Source organism: Lethenteron reissneri, chromosome 49, assembly GCF_015708825.2.
Source record: "Lethenteron reissneri isolate LAM-NWPU_2019-01 chromosome 49, ASM1570882v1, whole genome shotgun sequence".
NCBI lineage: Eukaryota > Metazoa > Chordata > Hyperoartia > Petromyzontiformes > Petromyzontidae > Lethenteron > Lethenteron reissneri.
In genome coordinates, this window is record NC_083827.1 from 8,841,148 (window position 1) to 8,863,021 (window position 21,874).

The window sequence follows — 21,874 nt, forward strand, 5'->3', positions numbered from 1 at the left end:
TGTTGTTACAGGATGGAGAAGTGGTGGCCCCAGGGCTGACTCCATTCAAAGAGAGCTGGAAGCGGAACGCTGACGCCAACTCCGACGAGAAAGTGCGACAAGCACCCAAGGAATGCCAAAGGAAACTGTTTTTGAAAGAGAACACCAAATGATATGCCCGTGTAAAAAAAAGCACCCACTTAATTTTACGTACGGTTTTGAAATTGTGGTCGGCATTTAACTGCATTTAAAACCTTTTCCTTTTTTTCTGAAGCACTCTTGTTGCCTTACTGCTTGCTACGCAGATGTTCCCAGGTTACGCTGTACATCTCGCCGCTGCGCTTGCGATATGTACCGCGTGTTGTTGTTCGGCACGATATCTGACAATTTCGCTGCTTTTCGTGCCGGACAACACGCGACGCAACCCGAAAACACATCGGGGCAGCTCTTGCAGCTTTTTTTCCGCTTTGTAACAATAGTTAAACGTGGCCTTTTATTAAGTGAATCTCGCTTGCAAGTTTAGACCGTGCAAGCCTAATGGCATGCAGAGTTGTTGTGTGTTTCTACTTAGTGATAGGGTTGCATGCACAATGATACCATTGAAGTGGGTTTCAGTGCTGACCGTGTTCATACTGGGATACAGGTAGGCTGAGATTATTACGGGTAAAACTTTGCGTATCTCCCGTGTGTCTGTTGTGTTTAACGCTATGCACTTGGGGGGTGGAAACAATGCGTTGATTCTTTTATCAATGTCGATTCTTGACCTCATGATACATGCACGGAATTGCACGTGTGTGGACTTTGGTGCGTCGGATTAAAAGATGGGATTCGTGTCACTCGTGCAGCCGCTAGAGCCGCCGCCGCCGTCCACCTCGTGAGAAATTGGATTGCCGAGTTGAATTGTCAACGTTTCGTTGAATTGTCAACGTTTCATTGAACCGTCCCGAGTCGTTTCGGCCACACTCTGCGCTCTTCACATCGCGACGTTTGAGTCGTCATCGATCCACTGCTGGATGAAGCCCCTCCCGCCACGCAGTTCTCGTAATTTCACACGATCCTGCGACGTCGGGTTTATGTTGGGTGTTTTAATTTGGATGGGGGGGGGGGAGGTTTTGTTGTACACCACCAATTGGGGCAGCTTGCAATGTCAGAACAATTGCCATCTTAAATTTCGATTTAAAGCTTTCGTGACTGCAGGGATTCATCTTCTTGGTTCTTTCGGTAAAGTCACGTAGAATGGAAATAATAAAAATAAAACAAAATAATTCTCACGACGTTTCGGCCACAACGCACCTGAGGACGGCTCCTTGCGTTGTGGTCGAAACGTGATAATTATTTTAGAATGTTTTATTTTTATTATTTTATTATTTCCATTCTACGTGACTTTACCGAAAGAACCAAGAAGAATTGCCATCTTACAATAATACAACAGAATAAGAGTCATGAGGGTGTTTTGACCATGATTCACAATTATCTCAATTCGGCTTGGGGAAGGGCAGTCCCATTGCTTTTTTAAGAGTCTAAATAATTTTACATTGTAATGTGGTGGATGTGTACGGCAAACCTTTGCTTTTATGCAAAATTATTTTTTTACTGCTTGAAATGTGTGAACAAAAAAAATACGTTAAGCTTCGGTCAGTGGTGCATTTCAATTAATGCAGCAACATTTATGTTGGGCCTTGTTTACATCACGCTACTTCAGCATTTTTAAGTACCACATGTTTTAAGATGTTTCGATTGTCTTCACTCCACTTAACACGATGCTCCTACATTAAGTGGGCGTCCGTTTGAGATGTTTTTCACGCTTTAATTTCCACCGTGTGATAACTCGTGTTTGGGCATTGTACGTGTGCCATTCGTATCCAGGTCATTTGCATTCTCGAGGAAATGGGATGCTTAGGGGACCTACCTTTCAGCGTGTGGCTCTGGTGTTTTATCCACTTGCTAACATCAATAATGGGAGATTTCAGGGCTATGAAAGTTTCCAATTTAAAATCTACACTGCATATTGTAGTATTCCTGTTCTTCGGGCTAACCATTTATTGTGAGAGCTCAGTAAACATGCCAACATTGGCCCAAAGTTTACATGATTACTGAGAGGCTTTGTAATGTGAGCTCGCAGTTATATTTACAACACAGACGTGAATGCAACCTACTGAATGTTGGACGTTGTTGCGCTTAGCGTCTGTATAAAGTCCACTGTGAGCACCGTCCCAATGGGTTTTACATAACCCAAGTATGATGATGTCTTCGTATCTATAACAGAATCATCGTTAAGCGCCATTGCGGAGAGGGGTAATAACAACGCCTCTCCATTTTTGTGTCTCCACGTAAAAAATGAAAATATTTTTTTACGCATGCCACCAGCTGCTCGACTTTGAGTGCATCTTGGTAGTGTTGTATTGGTTCACAACAAGAAAACTCCACTGGTTCCAAGGGGGTTCTACGTCCCATTAGCAGTTCCGCTTGCTTGAACCAGTTCGGTACTGGTCGCTGAATGTAAGAAATTGTCCCGTTGAACACGAAATTAAGTAATACATAACACAGTAATTCAGTCGTTGTGAGTAGAGAATATGGAAAGTGGGTATTATTTATTTTGTTATCAGGATATAACTTTTTTTATAATTTCCAAGATTGTTCTTTGGTGTGATGGGTTCGCTGTTTAACACGCTGTTATTTTTTGAGTGTGTTTAATTTAGGCAGATGTCTTACGGGTGTTTGTGTAATTTTTGCCCAGTTGCAGAAGCTTAAAACGTCACTGTGTTACGTGCAATTGCATCCTTTACTTCTTAACAAAGTGCCTTTATTCTGTGCAAAAAAAAAGTGATTTGCTTCCATGGAAATTCGTTGTTCTCTAAAAATGCTTCTATAACATGGGAAATACAAGTGGGAAATAATAGTTTTTCCCCATTCGAAGTGTATACCTACCAATAGATAACGTGAAAACAATCCGTATCCTGTAATTTCAGTTGAAGCGTTTCTTCTTAAGGATGTAATCATTCGTTAACGTTTTTTGTGTTGATCTTTAAAAAAAAAAATTTGACATTGGTGGTGCTCTTAGTTGAGGTTGTATCTTGAGTTATAATTGTAAGCGTTGTCCTAACTTAAATGTTATTTTGATTGAATAAAGTCTTGATTTTTCTAAGACATTGTCTGTGTTTATGAATTATCATTTCGGCTCCAGTAGACCCGAGAAGTGACACGTGGATTTGGGAACGAACACTGTGTGATTGCCCCTTTTTTAAATCCTTTATATTAAGTTCACTTGCTTGCTTGCTTGCGCGCTTACGACCGTGCAAATCTTTCGGTCGTTTTTTAACCCACTTCCCGTGATCCAATCGAGCTGACATTTGCACACAGACTCGTGCGTGACAATGTATTTTCGTGAAATTTTTTTCTCCAAAATTTTACACTTTTTAGGAAAAAATTAATTATATTTAATTACCAATTGCTTAATGGTGGCAGGCATTCATCTGACCCATAGGTGGCAGCCATCTCAAGCCAGAGGACGAGAGGACTCTAGCCGCCACGCATATTAAGGATTTATAGTGAAAAACTTTGTTTTTATGGGTTAATTTTTTCAGTGCTTTGTTTCGTGTCAAAATAAATATGCAATATTTAAAATCGTGAGTTTCAATGTGTGCATAGTTGTAAATGAATTACCATTTTTCGTTATAATACTTTGCAAAAACATGTTTGGCATAATTGATGGAACAGCGGCTATTGTTACGTCATGATCTGGTTCAATATAAAATTATAGTGCACCAATGGTATGGCTCATAAGCGTTATATATTGCAATTATAAGAATGGACAGACTTTAGTGAGCTGACATTGAAAAACGTTTAGGCAATATTTGTGCATGAGAAGTGCGACAACGATACTGTGCCATAAATATGTACAAATGACGACGTTATGGGACACGGATACGGTGACGATCCTTAATTGTGAAATGTGATCTCGTATTGTAGAATATGGGCGCGCACGCCGTGAGCCGATAGGCAAGTTTCGTGTGGTGGTGGGTGGGTGGATGTGTGGATGGTGGTGGGTGGGTGGGTGGATGGTGGGTGGGTGTGTGGATGGTGGTGGTGGTGGGTGGGTGGATGTGTGGATGGTGGTGGGTGGATGGTGGTGGGTGGGTGGGTGGTGGTGGTTGGTGGGTGGATGGTGTTGATGGTGGTGGGTGGGTGGATGGTGGGTGAGTGGATAGTGGTGGTTGGTGGGTGGGTGGGTGTGTGGATGGTGGTGGGTGGTGGGGGTGGGTGGATGGTGGTTGTGGATGGATGGTGGTGGGTGGGTGGGTGGATGGTGGTTGTGGATGGATGGTGGTGGGTGGGTGGCTGGATGGTGGTGGGTGGGTGGATGGTGGTGGTGGGTGGATGGTGGGTGGGTGGATGGTGGTGGTGGGTGGGTGGGTGGATGGTGGTGGGTGGGTGGGGATATTCCCACACCTTCCAGCTTGGGAAGAGTCGAACAGACACACCGCCTTCGCCACTGGTGGCCCATCCAACATCAGTGGCAGGAGGAATTGCAGGGCTGCACCTTTACCGTAACATAGAACCAAACGCGCCACGTGGGATTCAATGCGGCTGGTTGGAGGAGCTATCAGGGTGCTGCCGCTGGGCAATCAGCGTTGCGCACGGCCGCGCCGTGTGTACGTTGAACTTCTTTCGCACCGTACGTAGCCAACCGTGCAATGCGGAGGATGACAAGAAGCTAAACACACAAAAGAATTTGGAAACAAATGAGGTTTCAGCTTTTATAAAACTCAACGTTTAACCTACTCACGCCAGCTTGTGCCCGCCCTCACAGTCGAGCATATTTGCGGAATACACCACGCCGCCGTTGACCCTGCAGGCCATTGACCGAGCAACCCAACGTTCCTACCAGCTCCCTCCGCAGGAATGTGTTTTATAAAAAAAAGTCGATTTTATTAAGTAGAACGTGTTGTCTATATTTATTTAAAGTAGCGCCTTTTGATGTGACGTCACATTTCTCAAACCCCACCCCCCTCGTCACACATCGTCACAAATGTCTGACCCCCCCCCCCCCCAGGTGCATGACGTCATTTATGGCCCATGTGTCTCGGTGACTCCCGGTAGTGAAAACACACGCCTCTGTCTGAGTGACTCCCGGCAGTGAAAACACACGCCTCTGTCTGAGTGACGACTTGGCAGTGAAAACACACGCCTCTGTCTGAGTGACGACTTGGCAGTGAAAACACACGCCTCTGTCTGAGTGACGACTGGCAGTGAAAACACACGCCTCTGTCTGAGTAACTCCCGGCAGTGAAAACACACGCCTCTGTCTGAGTAACGACTTGCAGGGAAAACACACGCCTCTGTCTGAGTAACTCCCGGCAGTGAAAAAACACGCCTCTGTCTGAGTAACTCCCGGCAGTGAAAACACACGCCTCTGTCTGAGTAACGACTGGCAGTGAAAACACACGCCTCTGTCTGAGTGACTGGCAGTGAAAACACACGCCTCTGTCTCACTTCACACAGAGGCCGTGGCCACCGCTCACGTGTGCCATCATATGACGGCATCGCTTTAACGCAGCACCCAACTCACAACTCTTGACTCCCATATTCTTTAGAGCAGAAACAACAACAACAACAAGGATGCCGCGAGGTGACATTTGACCACATCGCTGCCGACCCCGTTCGACCGAAGACCCTCTCGCAATGTCGCCTTCGCAAGTCGAAGGTAAACCCATCGCCACGCAGCGCCCGGCCTCGTTTGTTGTCGCACTCACCGACCCTCGGCTAGATCTCAGTCGGGAAGGGCGCGACGTTTTGCCGGGTAGAGGGAGCTAGGCCCCACGGGGTGCTCACGATCTCCCCTCGTAAACTCTGCAGTGTCCACGGACTGCCCGGTCAGACTGCGGCCCTGAACGTTTGTCGCCGTGAAGCGGGACGTGTCTCACACACACGTCTCTTGTGTTATTCAGCAGACTGACGTTTCGGGCAACGGGCCTTCAGAGTAGAGCAGAGAGAGAGATTGGCTGGCTGAAGGCTCCCCACGCCGTGCTGATTGTGAGGGGCAGGCAGTTGGGGGGGGGGGTATTTCGCCATACTTCACCAATCCGGGTTGGTGCAGTTGAGGAGTACCGGACCAGTTCGCTTATCAGATGCCACTGATGTTTGCCGGGACTAGGAACTCCGTTGTCCAGGCTCGTACTCCTCATAGCGCAACAGCGCTATCTCTTTACCGAGATATTTAGTTTTATTTTACCAGCTAAGGTCCACTGAGCTGTATAAATATCTCTTTTCCAGAAGCGACCCGGCTACAAATGATAGCTCAACGAAGTTGGCTTTTGGGGCCGGCCATAAATGACGTCACGCACCTAGGGGGGGGGGGGCGGGGAGAAATGTGACGTCACATCAAAATGCGCAACTTTAAATAAATATGGAATTGTTCTAACAGCACTAATTGTAATAAAAACACTCCTACAACATCAGAGTGCAGCGCCACATTAAATACGCACTACAATGACAATAGTTGAAAGCGATTTGAAGCACGTTTTATTTTTGGGGGGGGGGGGGGGGCAGAGCTTTGTGACGTCATATTTGAGAGGGGGGGTCTGATTTTTTGTGATGCCATGTGACGAGGGGGGGGGGGTCAAATCGTCCAAAATCGCGTGACGTCATTTATGGACGGCCCCTAATATCACCTGGAAATACACAGCAGCAGCAGGCGTCGGGATGGAACCCACGACCTCCTGTACATCAGGCGAGGTAGTTAACATCTCCTAGCCACCAGCCGCCCAGACTTTTTATATAGCTAGGGTTGCTCAAACACTCGTTGAAATAACTCAAATGTTATTTGTATTTGTGTGAAACTTCTTTTGCACCGTACGCAGTCAATCGTGCTCATAGGAGGTGTGGGAGGACAACAGGCTGAACATAAACTGCTCCTGAAAAATGCGTTTTAAACATAGTAATTGTTTATTTTCACAGGGAGACCTCGAACAGAAGTTTTAATTTCTCTTCGAACTCAGCATCGTCGTTGTGCGTTAAAGTTGTCAGACGCCTGTGCGTTTAATCCGTTTTAGAAAGAAAAAAACCTTGCAACAATGTAATTTTGATGGACATCAACAATAAAACGTTAATAACGATGCGTGTTTATCCCGGTCAACTAACTTTTGTCTATAAGTTAAACAAAGCCATGGGGAGTGTAATACATGAGTAAATTCGGCTGTACAAACATGTATTGTTTACATAGAGTACGTTGAAGACGTATAACATCTGATTTAAGATCAAGATGTCAAAGCCGCTGATAGCTCCATAACTCGCCAACACTTTCTAGTTCTGCCAGGGTGTTGTTCTTTATTCTTAAATAATAGGTCACTGAGTTTTAATTAGGAGTGGATAATCATTGAAACGGCGTCCGCACTAAAGCCAAATGAGAGTGGAATAACCCTATTTGTCCTTTAGGCTATGGTTTTTTTTTCTCAAGTGCAGCTAATCTCCAACCCGGATGGCCCCCACCCATGCATTGCTCAGAATGAACTGTAAGAACACTTTTACTGGTAGGAACCTCCTGGTAACACCAGCCCACAGGGGATTATTGTGTCCGTCCGTCGTGCATACAAAAATGGGATGGGTGGAGAGGGGCTGGGTGGGGAGGGTGGGGCTGGGTGGGGGTGGGAGGGGTGGGGCTGGGTGGGGAGGGGACCTTTGTCTCAATGGGCTCTCATCTCGTTGTAAATAACGATCCTGTACTTCAGTTATACCTGAGCGCAGCGGTGTAGTACAGTAAGTGCACAATCTAGATTTGAAGCTTTCGTCACTGCAGGGATCCACACTCTTTGGTTCTTTCGGTAAAGTCACGTAGGTATAAAATAAAATAAATCACGACGTTTCGATTGCAACACAAGCAATCATCATCAGGTGGGAAACCACAGCAATTTTTTTTTCCACTTCAGCAAACAACATTTTTTTGCTGTGGTTTCTCACCTGATTATGATTGCTTGTGTTGCAATCGAAACGTCGTGATTTATTTTATTTCATATCTACGTGACTTTACCGAAAGAACCAAAGAGTAGTAAGTGCACACTTAAAACATGACGAAATTGCAGTGTTTACATAGGAAATGTCACGTGCTTGAAATGTATTCTTTGCCAACATTCCTCTTTACAATGCCGTGCAGTGAACTGGTCTGGTTATGATCTTCAATCCAGTGCTTGGTGTTTGTGACTTAGGGGCCGTCCATAAATGACGTCACGCACCTTGGGGGGGAGGGGGGGTCAGACATTTGTGACGAGGGGGGGGGGTGAGAAATGTGACTTCACATCAAAATGCGCAACTTTAAATAAATGTAGACAACACGTTCTACTTAATTAAATAGACTTTTTAATTAATGTTTTATCCGACAACATCAGAGTGCAGCGCTACATTAAATACGCACTACAATGACAATAGTTTAAAGCGATTTGAAGCATGTTTTATGTGTTTTTTTTGGGGGGGGGGGCAGAGCTTTGTGACGTCATGTTTGAGGGGGGGGGGTCTGACTTTTTGTGACGCTGTGTGACGATGGGGGGGGGGGGTCAAAAATCATCCAAAATCGCGTGACGTCATTTATGGACTGCCCCTTATCCATTTGCTCTATATTTTACACACACACACACATTGTATCAAGTAACTCACGCTCTAGCCCAAAAAAAAACTCTTAGGGCTACTATTGGTCACGAAAGCCAATGCGTTAAACCGACACAAACATGCACAAGCACACTCAACACGTGTGCACGATGCAAAAACACACGTGAGCATTTACTGAAGAGAGGTGCATTGTTGTCATCTTCTGGTTCAGGAACTCCTGATGGTTGTTGCATGATGCACAACACGCTGACTGTTTTGTACACGTTTCTCTCTATTTTGTTTGAAAATTATGGTTGTCCTCCCTGCACTATTTTCTGTTCTTTTGGGGTTTTCTCGTAATGTACACATGCGATTGCTTGTGTTATTGTTTGCTCAGCCAAATATACGGTTCTTACTACATGTCTTCTGTGTTATAAATATAACAAGCGGTGATCTGGGATAAAAATGCACTCGTTGCCAATGAGACCTTCAAACATTAAGGCTCTCGTATGAAAACTCACTCTCTGTAAGTACCAATGATACTGACGATTTCTTGTTCAGTCATGGCGAAGGATTACAATCTTGAGTCTGAAATGTTCTGAGGTTTTCTCAGTTGTTGGAGCAGGATCAAACAAATGCACTCGTACACAGGCGCGTATACATCATCCCCTCGGGGGTGGCGGTGGCTGTTAGTTTCCACGTGAGAACCGAGGGTGAACGCGTTTGAGCAAGTCCCCAGGTGAATGATTGCTGCAGGAGTCACGGCAGCTTTTCACTGCAATATATCGAGAGGGGGCAATGTTTATGAGGCTTTGAAAAATGTGTCATGCGCAGCGGCGGGTGATGAGTCGTGGTGTGTGTGTGTGTGTTGTAGGTGATTCTGTTGGACGACGGCATGCATTGTTTGATGTTTGTGGCGAGTGATAGTGGATGTTGTTTGGGTAATGGTGTCATATTTCGATTTAAAGCTTTCGTGACTGCAGGGATTCATCTTCTTGGTTCTTTCGGTAAAGTCACGTAGAAGGAAAATAATAAAATAATAAAATAAAACATAATAAAATAATTCTCACGACGTTTCGGCCACAACGCAAGCAGCCGTCTTCAGGTGGAGAACAGGTCTGTCGAGAAGGCAGACTCAGGTCTGTTGAGAAGGCAGACTCTGCCTTCTCGACAGACCTGTTCTCCACCTGAAGACGTCTGCTTGCGTTGTGGCCGAAACGTCGCTAGAATTATTTTATTATTTTATTATTTTCCTTCAACGTGACTTTACCGAAAGACCAAGAAGATAATGGTGTCATCTTGCGTGGTGTGATCGTGGGTTAAGGTGTGTGCCGGCTACAGAGTTTATATTGTGGGATTCGGTGTGGTGGGTCACGTTCAAGTTGACTTTGTTTAACCAGGTGATGCATCAAACTTGAGAGGCTCGGGATGAGTCTCATTTGCGTGAGTGAATGATACATTTCATACAAACAAACAAAGAAGTAAAGCAATCAGCATAAACTCAAAAACACTTTTACACCAGGAATCTTCCGTATGGGGTGAGTGTATTTTGTGATGGATGATTGTATGTGGTGAGTGGTGTTTGCTTATGGTGTGTGCTTAGTTTGTGGTGTGTGATGGTAGTGGTGGATGGTGGTTTTTGTAGTTTGATGGTGGTCTAATAATAATAATGCCGTTTAGCCATGAAAACCTCACTAAGTCTCGAGGAAGTGCATTTTTTTCTGGCGGGTCTTGCATCAGGCTGTTTATAGCAAGAATGAGGAAACCAGAGTTGCAGTAAAAACCTGGTACACAAATAGGTGATGACACTCACAAATCTCCACACAAATATATTGAAGAAATATATTTGCTCTGCCGAGTTCACAGTAAAACAACAATTTTTCTGTTTCGAGAAATGAATGCTCTTTACAACTTATTTTATGATTACGTTTAATATAATTTTGATCTCCCACCCTCCTTGCAGCCAATTTTTACCTCCCAAAGTGCTGGATCACAGGGGGCTAAGGGGTGGGGGGGGTGTTGGATCTTATTTATCATCGCCACTGATCACTGTGGGTGGGGGTGCATACAGGGAGAATACGAACGGGGAGCATAGAACAGAGGTCGCAACCGGGTACCCGATACCCGTACCCTACCCGATACCCGGCTACCCATACCCGGCCGGGTACGGGTAGCCGTTTGCGACCCTGGTGCGGCCGGGTACGGGTACGGGTAGGCCGTGAGTCACTGGTGAGTAACCGTTTGTCACTCATTTCGGGTAGGATACGGTACGGGTAGGGAACGGCTACCCGTACCTGGCCGGGTACGGGTACCCATTTGCGACCCTGGTGCGGCCGGGTACGGGTAAGGGTACGGGTACGGGATCAAAACCCATTTGCGACCTCTGGCATAGAAGCACAGTGAAACAATGGGCGCCGCTGTTCCAGCCGAGTTTGTGTTCTGGTGGCGGCTACGGTGGCGGCGCGTGACCATCGATGTTCCGTTTGCGTTGTGCAGTGGTGGCTCTTGCGCTGGCGGACGCGGCGTTCGACAAGGACGAGGCGGTGCGGGAGAGGATCGCTCGCTCCCTCAACGAGCTTGGATGCCGCCATCCAGAACCCGTGCTCGAGTGCTGCCACTCCTACCTCACCAAGCACAGCAAGGTGCGGGGGGAGGGGGGCTACCTTAATTCAGAAGTGCAAATCAAAGTGATCTCCTGATGAAATGAGCATTGATGCTTTGGTGCTCGTATGTAGGTTGAATTATTCTAGTGAATCCGTACATAGCCAACCGTGCTAATCGGAGGTGCGGGGGAGGATAACTAAACACAAAAAGCAGTTTTCAAGAAATTGGTTTTCAATCTAGATTTAAAAGTGCGTAGATCCAGTGGCTTCGTAATGTCGGAAGGATGAGCGTTGCAGATGGCCGCAGAAGCACACCTGAAGGTGCGTGGTGCAATGACTGCCCTTGTTCGATCACTAGCCAAAAGCCGCTGCGAGGATGACCAAAGCTCGCGTGATGGTTTATTTTCTTTGACGACATCATCAACTCTAGATTTGAAGCTTTCGTGACTGCAAGGATTCATACTCTTAGGTTTTTTCGGTAAAGTCACGTAGGTAAAAAATTTAATTAAAAATTACTAAAAGTGATGATAGAAATGAAATAAAATAATAAATCACGACGTTTCGGAGGCAACACCAGTCTCCGTCATCAGGTGGGACCATCACAGCTAGATTTGCTGTATCAAGTGAGGCAGAGATTCCAAGATACAAGTTCTTAAATACAAGTTAAGAGGGGAGGAGGGAGGGAGGGGCTTATCTGAATGTGGTGGTCAATGAAAGGAACGTATTGGGAGGGGGGGGTGCTAAAAGAGAGTGAATGTGGAACTGTTGGACCTGTTGGTGCACATGCTAGAAGATAAAGAAAATGCCCATGTTGTTTTACCCAGTGTTGGTTGACAATCAAATACATCATCAACCTATTGTGGTTCATTTGTGGTAAGCACTTTGTGTGTAAGGAGTGCAACCTTATAATGCAATTTAAAATAAATTAGTGTTCAGTCATTTACTGTTTACAGCTCTGAGCCAGTGATTGAAATTCTGCGTTCCTATGGTAAGGGTCGAGTTTATCCACGGGACGACCGCTGTCGACTTAAACACAGAGCGGCACGGGTTTTATTGACCATTGCGGGATGATGGGCCGAGTCGGCCCCCCCAGCCAGGGATTTGAACGCGCGCAGTCTTTCGATTGCGAGCCGCTCGCTGACACCGCTGAGACAACTGTGATTTCCTGATGAAATGAGCATGTTCACAGTGTGTATGGGCACAACCGAGATGGTGTGTGCTGCAGTTTTGCGATGAGTATTTTGAGATTGGTTTGCGTGCCACGCTGCGATTACGACTTCAGAGTTAGCTTATAGCTAAAATTAGCGACGAATGTCTGAACCAGTCCTGGGCCTCCCCTAGGTCAACTCAGCCCTGTAATAATTGGTGTCGGGCAGACAAAGGTGGCAGGGCACAGTTGTTGGCCACCACCCCTTCGTGCGCCGGCCTTAATAGGTGTTCGTGAACAGCACTTGCCCAAACAGTCTGTAAAGGCTAGAGGGGGGATCTTTGTGTGTGCGCGTGGCTGTGTCTGTGGCCTGGGGAGTGGTAGTGTAGCGGTTAGCGTGCTGCGCTACGAACCCGGTGACCGAGTTCGATTCACTCTCACGGCCAACACCAGTGACGATTATCCGAACTGGTCCTGGGCCTCCCCTTGGTTGACTCAGTCTCAAATGAGTACCTGGTGTGGTGTGTAAACATTGCCACTAGGGAGACAAAGGCAGCCAGGTGTGGTGCTGGCCACCCACGCTCTTGTGTGCCATGCCGCCCTTCGTCATTGTTCGCTAACAGCACTTGCCCCAACAGTTTGTTAAAGGCTATACTGGGGATCTTTGTCTTTGTCGCCCGGGTAGCTCCCCCAGGGCCATCGCGTGGTAATCCTGCTCAGCATGGAGCTCATCATCAAGGACACGCTGCACCAGCTGTCGGAGCCGCTGGCGCGCAGTATTGTGGCGCTCACCTCCGAGGAGATGACTCGCTCCAAGGTGCCCGCTCAGCCCACCGGCTTTTGTGTAACTCTGCTGATGACAGCCAGAAGGTCAAAACCAGTCCAGTGTTTGTTTACTTGCTCGTGTAAACAAATGTTGCTGGTTAGTATTAGTTTGGAACGTCAATAGGGCGGCGATAGGCTAAAGAATATTTTTTATATGTGGACACATAATGGGGCTCTATTTGATACAAAAAAATAATGTAAAATCAGGTCATAGTAATTACGTTTTTCCATTTTTGGAAATAAAAAGCCACCTACCTTAATCAGGTAGTAGTTTTTTTTTAAACACACTGTTCAACTTTGTTGCCCTGAATATCTAATAATAATACAATTAAATCACCCCCACAATAACTCTGCACAGTTATCAAAGGCCACTGATAGAATGGGATGCAGAATCAGAATTTTGATTTAGACCCGGAGGAATCCGATGAGCTATTAAGTTCTTATTCACAGCTGTCCAGCATGGTCAGGTCAGCAAGCTACAACATCTTCTTGGTTATTTCGGTAAAGTCACGTAGAATTGAAATAATAAAATAAAAAAATATAAAACATAATAAAATAATTATATTATTTTACTTTATATTATTATTTTATTTTATATTTTATAATGTTTTATTTTTCTTATTTTCTTATTTCAATTCTACGTGACTTTACTGAAAGAACCAAGAAGGTGAATCCCTGCAGTCACGAAAGCTTTAAATCGAAAAAAGCTACAACATGCTTTTCCATTGCACTGCGTGAAGTGGTTTGGAACCCGTGTGCGTGCGGCGCATCGCAGGAGGTGTTTCCCGAGTGGCAGCAGGCAGCCAGCAACGTGCTCGTGGCCATTGGTAGTGGCTTCGTCCGTGTGGTCATGGAGGAGCTGCTGCAGAAGTTTCAGCCGGGAACGATACCGCACTTCTTTACGATGAAGACGCTGGCTAATTTGGCCACTGCCAATGGTAACACTTCATTGAGCTGCTGCACGAGTACTTGCACTGTGTTTTTTACACGTCTTCATTTGTTTGCTATCTACATGTGAAATAGGCTGACGGTGTCACGTCATGAGATGTTTTCCGTTTAGAATTGTGCAGCTTGAATTGCGTCAATTTGCGTCAAAGAATAGTCCCAGAAGATGATCCTTGAGAACGACTTCTGAACGAATTTGAATAGACTTCATTACCCGCTGTTGAGCGACACATATTTTATTTTCCCTGCAAAGATCGTTTGTCGTATGCCAATCGAACTAATATATTTAGGTCTCAGAACTGGAATTATTTAAATGTAGTGAAATACCAAATGTGACATCGTGAGCATTTGTCAATTTGCATGTGATCAGGCTAAGACCATCAACTTGCTACACTTGAGAGCCCAGGTTAATCATGGATGGTTGAAACCCCCGATTCGAACCCGGAATTTCAGCAATGCCGGCTCAGCGCTGGATCCATCTGAGCCACGCAGCCACCTCGCCCAAGAGTTCCTTGGAAAAACATTTTGACGGAAGAGTTTGATTTACAGTTGCCCTACTTTGTGCGTCGGCTCTCGCTGTGCTGCCCTTCCAGTGTACGGGATGGTGCCCTTCCTGACCGCAACAATGGGCATCATGCTGCCCATGCTTGGAGTGACAAAACAGGACAACATGAGATGGGTCTTCACATATGGTACTGACAGCTTGTCACCATCACTTGACTTTGGTTTCTTTTTCCCCTTTTTTGTTGTTGCCACTTCTGCTATTGACCAGCACGAGCGTCGCTTCATCAGTTGTGCAAATTCACTGCGGTTGGAAACTTTCTTTGGGGTAAAGTTTATTGCCCCGTAGCCCTGCCAAGTGTTTTCGGGTCGTGCAGCGTGTCGCTTGGCACGGTGTCCGACTTGTTTGCTCCACGTTTCGCTCCGTGTGCGGGCGAGCTTCTTGCTGAAGAAGGGTCTCCCCAGCGCTTGGTGCGAAACGTCGGACATCTCGCTGAACAACTCGCGGTGTGACATGAAATTCACGTCGGAGAGCCGTATGGCCCAAATGGCGAAGACCTACCGAGTCGTGTTCTACTCTCGTGGTTAATCCGTGCACATAGCGGAAACCTGTGTGCAGAGGATTCGATGCTCTGGTGGTTTCCTTCTTGTGGCCTAGTGGCTACTCTATGTGGAGTAATAATTTGAAAAGACGCTTTGGGAAACGTAATTATTTTCTAAATGGGGTAGTGCTTATGATGAAAGTGGTTAGTTCTTTGTTTCCATGTTTCTGTGCGCCATTGACAACACAGTCCCTTATTTCTTTATGCATAAATACAAATTAAAATGTTCCTTTACTTTTTAGTTGTTAATTTATGCCGCCGTTGAGTGCTTCCCGCTCCGTGCTCGGAAGCCGACGACCTGAGTTCGATTCCTTGCCGTGGCTAACATCGGCGGCGACTGATTTCTCTACTGGTCCTGCCCCCACCCCACCTTCACCCACCCGCACTGACCAGCATGGTTAAATCATGGTCAAGCAACCCACATGGCCACAACTGTATGGTGATGTGATTTCCTCCAGCATTGGATTGAGAATGACTGACATGCTCGCTTATGAAATATATATACCTTGCATGTTCCAATCATTTACTTGTGCATTATGAGAACATAATTTCACACGTATGTGCCGGTTTCACGCACCTGTAATCGAGTGCTTTGTAGTTGAGGGTTGATGAATCACAGATTCCTGAAACTCCCTACCAGTGGCAGTCGAGGTCACCATCTCTTGGATTGCCAGGGTTTGGCAGTACAGTAAAGGGATTATTTTCTATCTGTACGGGGATTGGGCGTTACCCTCTCTGCGCACGTGGATTTTCTCCGTGTACTCCGGTTTCCTCATGCACCTATAAACACTCATTGATGGAGTTGGCCAAATACCCCAACATCTCACAACTAAGCTTGGGCAATTGTTGGTACCAATTCTGGCTGTCATGTATAATTGTGGTTTCCGATGCCTCTGAATTATTCTCGTCGCTCTGAGAGTGAATTAAAACTGCACGTAATACATTTAAAAATAAAAAAAATTCTTCATAGTAAAAAAATTATTTATTTTTAGTTTCGTTCCCACTGCGCTACCCATCTTTGTGGAGGAATGCATCTTGACGTTCACTGTGGGCCTTCTCCGTGCAGCGCTGAGCCATTTCAGCGAGAGCATCTTGGAGTACGTGGCGAATCTGGACAAGGCACCCGACCCCACGGTTCGGAAGGAGGCCTTCCAAAATGAAATCTACTCTGCCTACGACGTCCTCTTCAACGTCTGGCTGCAGAGCAAGGAGGCCAAGGTTGGGCTGGGCTCTCTTGCACACTGTTCTTGAGTCAACATTTGAATTTTAGTCGTTCGTCTCAGTCGAGGCGACGACAGCCTGCGGGGAAATTAGTCTGTGGATTCAATTTGGTCATTCATTCAGTCTCGTCGACGAAAGCAGTCAAAGGTTTAGTCCAATCTCTATTATTAAATATTGTTGTGAAGAGCGTGTAATTCCCCCCCCACTCTCCCCACACCCTTCGCCCTCCCAGTATTATTAGGTCAAACTAATTTCTGTTAATTCAGTACGTTTTTTATATACATATATGTTTGGTCTTTCTGAGTGCAGTTCTGTCACTCGTAAAATTGATGCATTATCGCGTAGTCTAGAAATTAATTCACAGTTATGCATGCCTTGGGCTGTGTTGGGCAGTCCTAGTTATTGCCACGCTTGATGTTCATTGAAAAATACACACTCGACTGACGGAAGTTTCCATCGCAACTTTAGTTAAATCCAAATGAACACTCTAAGACCCATGTGGCCAAAACCTCTGCAGTTATAGTGTTACGTCACAAGATTAGATTTTCTCTGCTGTGAGACGGCCTCCATGGGAAACATGAGCGACGATCTTCCCCGTTCGCCCCGTCAGCGGAGACATAAATTCCACGGCCAGATCATTCGGCTGCCTGATTCCATGAGAAATACCGACGCGCAAGAGTTGTCTGTCTTTTAAATGGTTGGGGTGGAGATGGAGTTTAGGGTAGGGTTAGAATGGGGGTTGAGGTTCGTGTTGGTATTCGGTTAAGATTTAGGATCGTGTTATGATTTGGGAAGTCAATTTCTCAAGATGAAATGGCACTGCTGACAGTCAAACACGTTGGTCAATCCGTTGGAAATTGATCAATCTCCCCAGCTGTCTCGTGCACTGCTTGAACTCTCCAAAGTGCTCATTTTATATCCCTCTACGCATTGTTGTAAATGACAATTTTATTGCAGTGGTTTTGTTTAATGTTTTGGGCATAGAAGTACAGACACATTTGTATTCAGCAGAGGCCACGTTTGTTGTTTTGTGCCTCGCAGGTTTTTCAGGTAAGTCTAAATGAGTGAAACACTGTTGGAGATTCATAGCGTTCACTTTTTTAATCAATGGGTCTCTGGAAATACCTGGAAATCACGTGGACAGCTCTATCGTGTCCTGGAAATAACGGGTGCAGCTATATAACGTGTCCTGGAAATAACGGGGGCAGCTATATCGTGTCGTGCGTAAAACTAGATTTTTTTTTGGAGAACTTCTAAAATTTGAACAAAAAAGGAAAAAATAGAAAATCGCACTTCCAAGGCTGAACAGCGCGTGTTGCAAAGCTGACTTGTCAGCTGCTTCTTTATTCATGTTCACAGCCATGTAGCAACCGGTTTACTGCTGTACAGTAACAACTCGAGCGTTTGATTGTGCAAAAAAATATTTTTCTTATCCGGTTGTTTTCCATAATATATTTATAATGAAAAAACAACTATATGGCTAACATTACAAGCTACAGACGGCCTTAATTGTATGCATGGAAATAACATGGTTTCATTAAGATGGTGGATGCAGTGGGGGGGGGGGGGGGGGCAGTGACCCCACTCCACCCCTGATGAATCCTGGCATTTCGAGGACTTGCTGTAATGCTACCGCCGCCAAGACACCAGACGCTCTGGATTTTCTCCCGCAGCTTCGTCTGATGATAGTGGAGGCGCTGGGCCACATGGCACACCTACTCACCTGGGAGAAGCTGGATGAGCAGCTTCCGCGCCTGCTGACCGGTTTCATGATGCTGTACAAAAAGCACTCGGAGCCCTTCTACATCACACAGGTAAGGCGGTAGAGCGGGCACGGCCTGAACGGGTCACTTATATATGTATGCATGTTGAACTTCTTTCGCAACGTACGTAGCCAACCGGGCGAATCGGAGGTGCGGGGTCCGTATCTTGGGTCCTGCTTCAGGTCCGATTATATTTGAGCTCATTGTGCTGTCGTGGGGGGTCGTGTGAATTGAAATGAGCGACCGTCAGAGTTGGACCGGGGGCCACAGAGCCCATAGCGCTGAGGTGACACCACCGGGTTAAAATCCGGGTAGCCGCCCGTGTTTTAAGTGGAATCTCAAGTGGAGTGTTATTTTATTATCTCAACGTGTACAACAATGAGTGCACCAAAAAATAAATAACCGCATACAAATTCGGGTCTGCACGTAATTTTGCTAAGTTACAGTCCTGCGAATTAACAATACAGATTTTTCACTGTAATGTGGAAAGTGGTGTACTGTACTCTTATTTGGCAGAGGTGGGTGGGAAAGTGCTCCCCCCTCAATTGTGTGGACCAGAGCCCACTTGAAGGCATTTCAGAGATGGCTCTGTGATATCCGCTTCCTGGGGTCCATTCTCTGAGATGGAAATGTTTTCCTGTTCTGTGTGGGATCCGAATGGATTGTCTCTTGACGTAACACCGAAAGCCCAATTAGCATTACATTGGGGATTTTATTTAAAATTTTAAATATTACTTCCAAGTAAATTTTTTATGTTTAAACATCCGGAAGCGGAGTATATCCATAAGTCTTCTCCTCATCTTACAACTCTGTTTTAGCATTAGCTCTATATTTGCTGATGTAATTCATAGGAAAGAATTTGTAACATCCGGTTAGATGCCAGGTACTATTAGTTAATCGTAGAAAGTTTGAAAATGTGTGTAAAAAGCCCATTTCCGTCAAGTGTCTCCAACACCACCGGTGTGTTTTTGCGCGTAGAAGAATACATTTCAAATGCCTATTTGCCAACAGGGTCTGTGCCAAGTTCTGGACGCGTCGGCGAATGTGGGCAGTCGTGTTCCTGAACCCCAAGTGGACGTACTGCTTAACACCCTCCACCATCAGGTATGAAGCACAACAGCATACCTCTAAAACGCATCACCGATGAGTGCGCCAGCCATGCACACCCTGGCGTTATTGCTGCAATCTGTACGGCGTCTACTGCCGCTATGGTTTGGTCGAAGGACCTTAACATTCAACTGTGACATCTATACTAACTTTTGCTTACATGGCCATACGAAAGAAGAATAAGATCCCCCTCTGGTTCACATTGATCGTCATCATCATCATAGGTGCTCGCTAACATAGTGGGGGATCTTTGCCTAATACATGTGGTTGTCTTCCTGTCATTATCATCACGAGGCGCAAACCCCTCTGGGCGTTGTGGTCCCCACAAGACGCTGCCAGGCAATCCTATCCCTGCGCTCGCCACCACACCAATCGCGCACCTATCCTCGCTTTTCAACAACTTGTTCCATTTTCTTTGTGCAAGTCCATTGTTCCAATCCATACCTTATAACAGAGGAATACACCCTGATTTAAACGTCTTCTGTAGGCAGGTCGGTACGTTCAGTTTTTCAAAAGCGCCCTAAACATGCCGTCTTCTCTCTCTTAATGTAAATATTTGTTTCCGGTCCACCCTCAACAGTTGCCAGAGGTATTCAAGCTCTGACATTTCTTCTAGCTGGGTGTTACTCCGACAGATATCTTCTCCTCCCCCCCAAGCGGTTCACATTGGGGCCCGCATTATGTTTCTGCTTTGAGCTGAAATGCTTGTGGTTAGTCAGTGGGGAGTTTGTTGAACATTGTGGCTGTTGCTGTTGCCGCTGCCATAGGTGTGCATCCCGGTGGATTTCTCAAACAACCTGGCGATGAAAAATCACAATGAGATTCTTCGCTGCTTCACTGTCATAAGTAAGCGAGTGCACGCCGCTGTTTCTACGCTGTGTCTTGAGATTCCGGCGGGTGTATCAGCCGTAAAATCTGCGCCGCCCTGCTTATTGGGAGACATTGGAGATTCCTTAATGTTATTTTGATAAAGAGTGAGTCGTGTCTGCAGCCGGCGTCTTTGTCCAAATTTGTCAAATCTGACCGGCGTGCTGAAGTATGGTCAAGTAACCCCAACGACCCGTGTGGTTTTTTCATACGTGTCAACCCCTTATCAGTGCCTACCTTATTACAGACCAATTCAGTTTAACAATTCAGACCTTATTGGTCACCCCGTGCCCTTTTAAATCTCAACATTAATCCTAGTAAGTCCCATCACAAGGGATAAACACAAACAAATAGTCAAACATTTTTTTGCCCATATTGAAACTGCTGTGTTCGCCTGAAAACTCAATTCCCCTAAACAAAAATATGGGTTGACAGGTATGTTTTTTGGAGGCCCCACATCCTCCGGTGGATTGATACAAGTGCTCCACATGTTGTAATGTTCTGACCTGCCCCTCCTGGACATCTGTGAAAAAAAGCTTTATAGCTCATCGGATTCCTCCAATATTAATAAATATTCTCAGAATCAGAATCGGGAGTTTATTATCCGATTAAGTTACCCATCGAGCTATCCAGCTTTACTCAAGGGTGACTCGGCCAGCAGGCGGAGACACGGCAACATCTAATTTGAATGACAAGAACGGTTGGACGCAGCCTGCTATCCACAATGATTATGATCACCAACCATGCGTACTCAGGTCCCCTTCATCTTTATTCTTGTGGTCTTGTTTGTGGCGGTGACCTCTGCATCCCAACAGGCAGGGTTATCCCCGACCGCCTGCTGGCGTACCTGCTTCAGAAGCTGGAGCAAAACAACGAGCGCAACCGCATCGGAACGCTCATCATCCTCAAGCACCTCATCAACTCTGCGGGTAAAGAGCATCAGCCCGGGCAGCTCTTCCGTGTAGTTCCTGCCCCCCAATCATCATCATCACAATGCATGGGGGGAGATAGCCTGTGGGTGTCCACTGCACATTTCGCCATTTGTTTACACTTTCCTCTGTCTTGTGTCTACATGCTCAAGTAGTGCCATATCTTTCTGGCATTAATCTCTTATGTCGTCGTCAAGCCATTCTCTGTTAGGGTTTCCGCTTTGCTGTTTCTTCTATTTTCCAAACAACAATTTTTTGTTGTTGTTGTCCATCCAACATATATGTCCAAATAGTGCCAGTTTCCTCCTCATCACTACCTGCATCATCAGCCCCTCTTCTGCGTGCAACCTTTTTATTACTCCTTACGTTGGTCACTCTTTGGGTCCAGCTCAGATGCACTATCCTTCTGTAGCAATACATTTTGGAGTGCCAGTATATTATCTCTGCTCCCACCAAGCAAGGGCTGAGATTTCCCGAGCCTCATTTTTACCGTGCAGAGGCAAACATGTCGACAAGCGGTCAGAGGTTGCCTCTTTGTCTCGCTCAGCCCCTCAGATCGAGGACAAAAAGCCTGTCATTCTCTCTGGACTCAAACTCCTCTTGCTCGAGCAGAGCAATAAGGTAAGTGCACAAGGCAGACACTGGTTATTTTATGTTTAAAGCTGTGTAAACGCACCCCCCTGTCCCCCCCCCCGTGTTATTTTGGTTTGTCGTGGTCAATGAACCGGCATGGTCTTCAATGCTTGGCACGATACTTTTGACTGTTCAAATTGTTACTGTATTTTTTTGTCTATAAATGTACGTGTCG

The 21,874-nt window shown here is 45.9% G+C and overlaps 2 protein-coding genes across 4 annotated transcripts in view; both read left to right on the forward strand.

Moving 5' to 3' along the window:
* The window catches only part of SAMHD1 (SAM and HD domain containing deoxynucleoside triphosphate triphosphohydrolase 1), a 39,814-nt gene extending 36,690 nt beyond the window's left edge, over positions 1-3,124 (forward strand). Inside the window, exon 17 of the mRNA XM_061572027.1 lies at positions 12-3,124. Within this exon, the coding sequence (XP_061428011.1) occupies positions 12-152 (141 nt within the window). The 3' untranslated portion in view covers positions 153-3,124. The remainder of the gene's footprint in view (positions 1-11) is intronic.
* A 2,390-nt stretch (positions 3,125-5,514) lies between these two features.
* MROH1 (maestro heat like repeat family member 1) overlaps positions 5,515-21,874 on the forward strand; it is a 65,609-nt gene continuing 49,249 nt past the window's right edge. For all 3 annotated transcript variants that reach the window (XM_061572170.1, XM_061572171.1, XM_061572172.1), the window contains exons 1-11: positions 5,515-5,683; positions 11,053-11,198; positions 12,992-13,123; positions 13,907-14,069; positions 14,670-14,768; positions 16,246-16,397; positions 18,074-18,214; positions 19,175-19,267; positions 20,038-20,116; positions 20,953-21,066; positions 21,614-21,687. In XM_061572170.1, the coding sequence (XP_061428154.1) occupies positions 5,662-5,683; positions 11,053-11,198; positions 12,992-13,123; positions 13,907-14,069; positions 14,670-14,768; positions 16,246-16,397; positions 18,074-18,214; positions 19,175-19,267; positions 20,038-20,116; positions 20,953-21,066; positions 21,614-21,687 (1,215 nt within the window). In that variant the 5' untranslated portion in view covers positions 5,515-5,661. The remainder of the gene's footprint in view (positions 5,684-11,052; positions 11,199-12,991; positions 13,124-13,906; positions 14,070-14,669; positions 14,769-16,245; positions 16,398-18,073; positions 18,215-19,174; positions 19,268-20,037; positions 20,117-20,952; positions 21,067-21,613; positions 21,688-21,874) is intronic.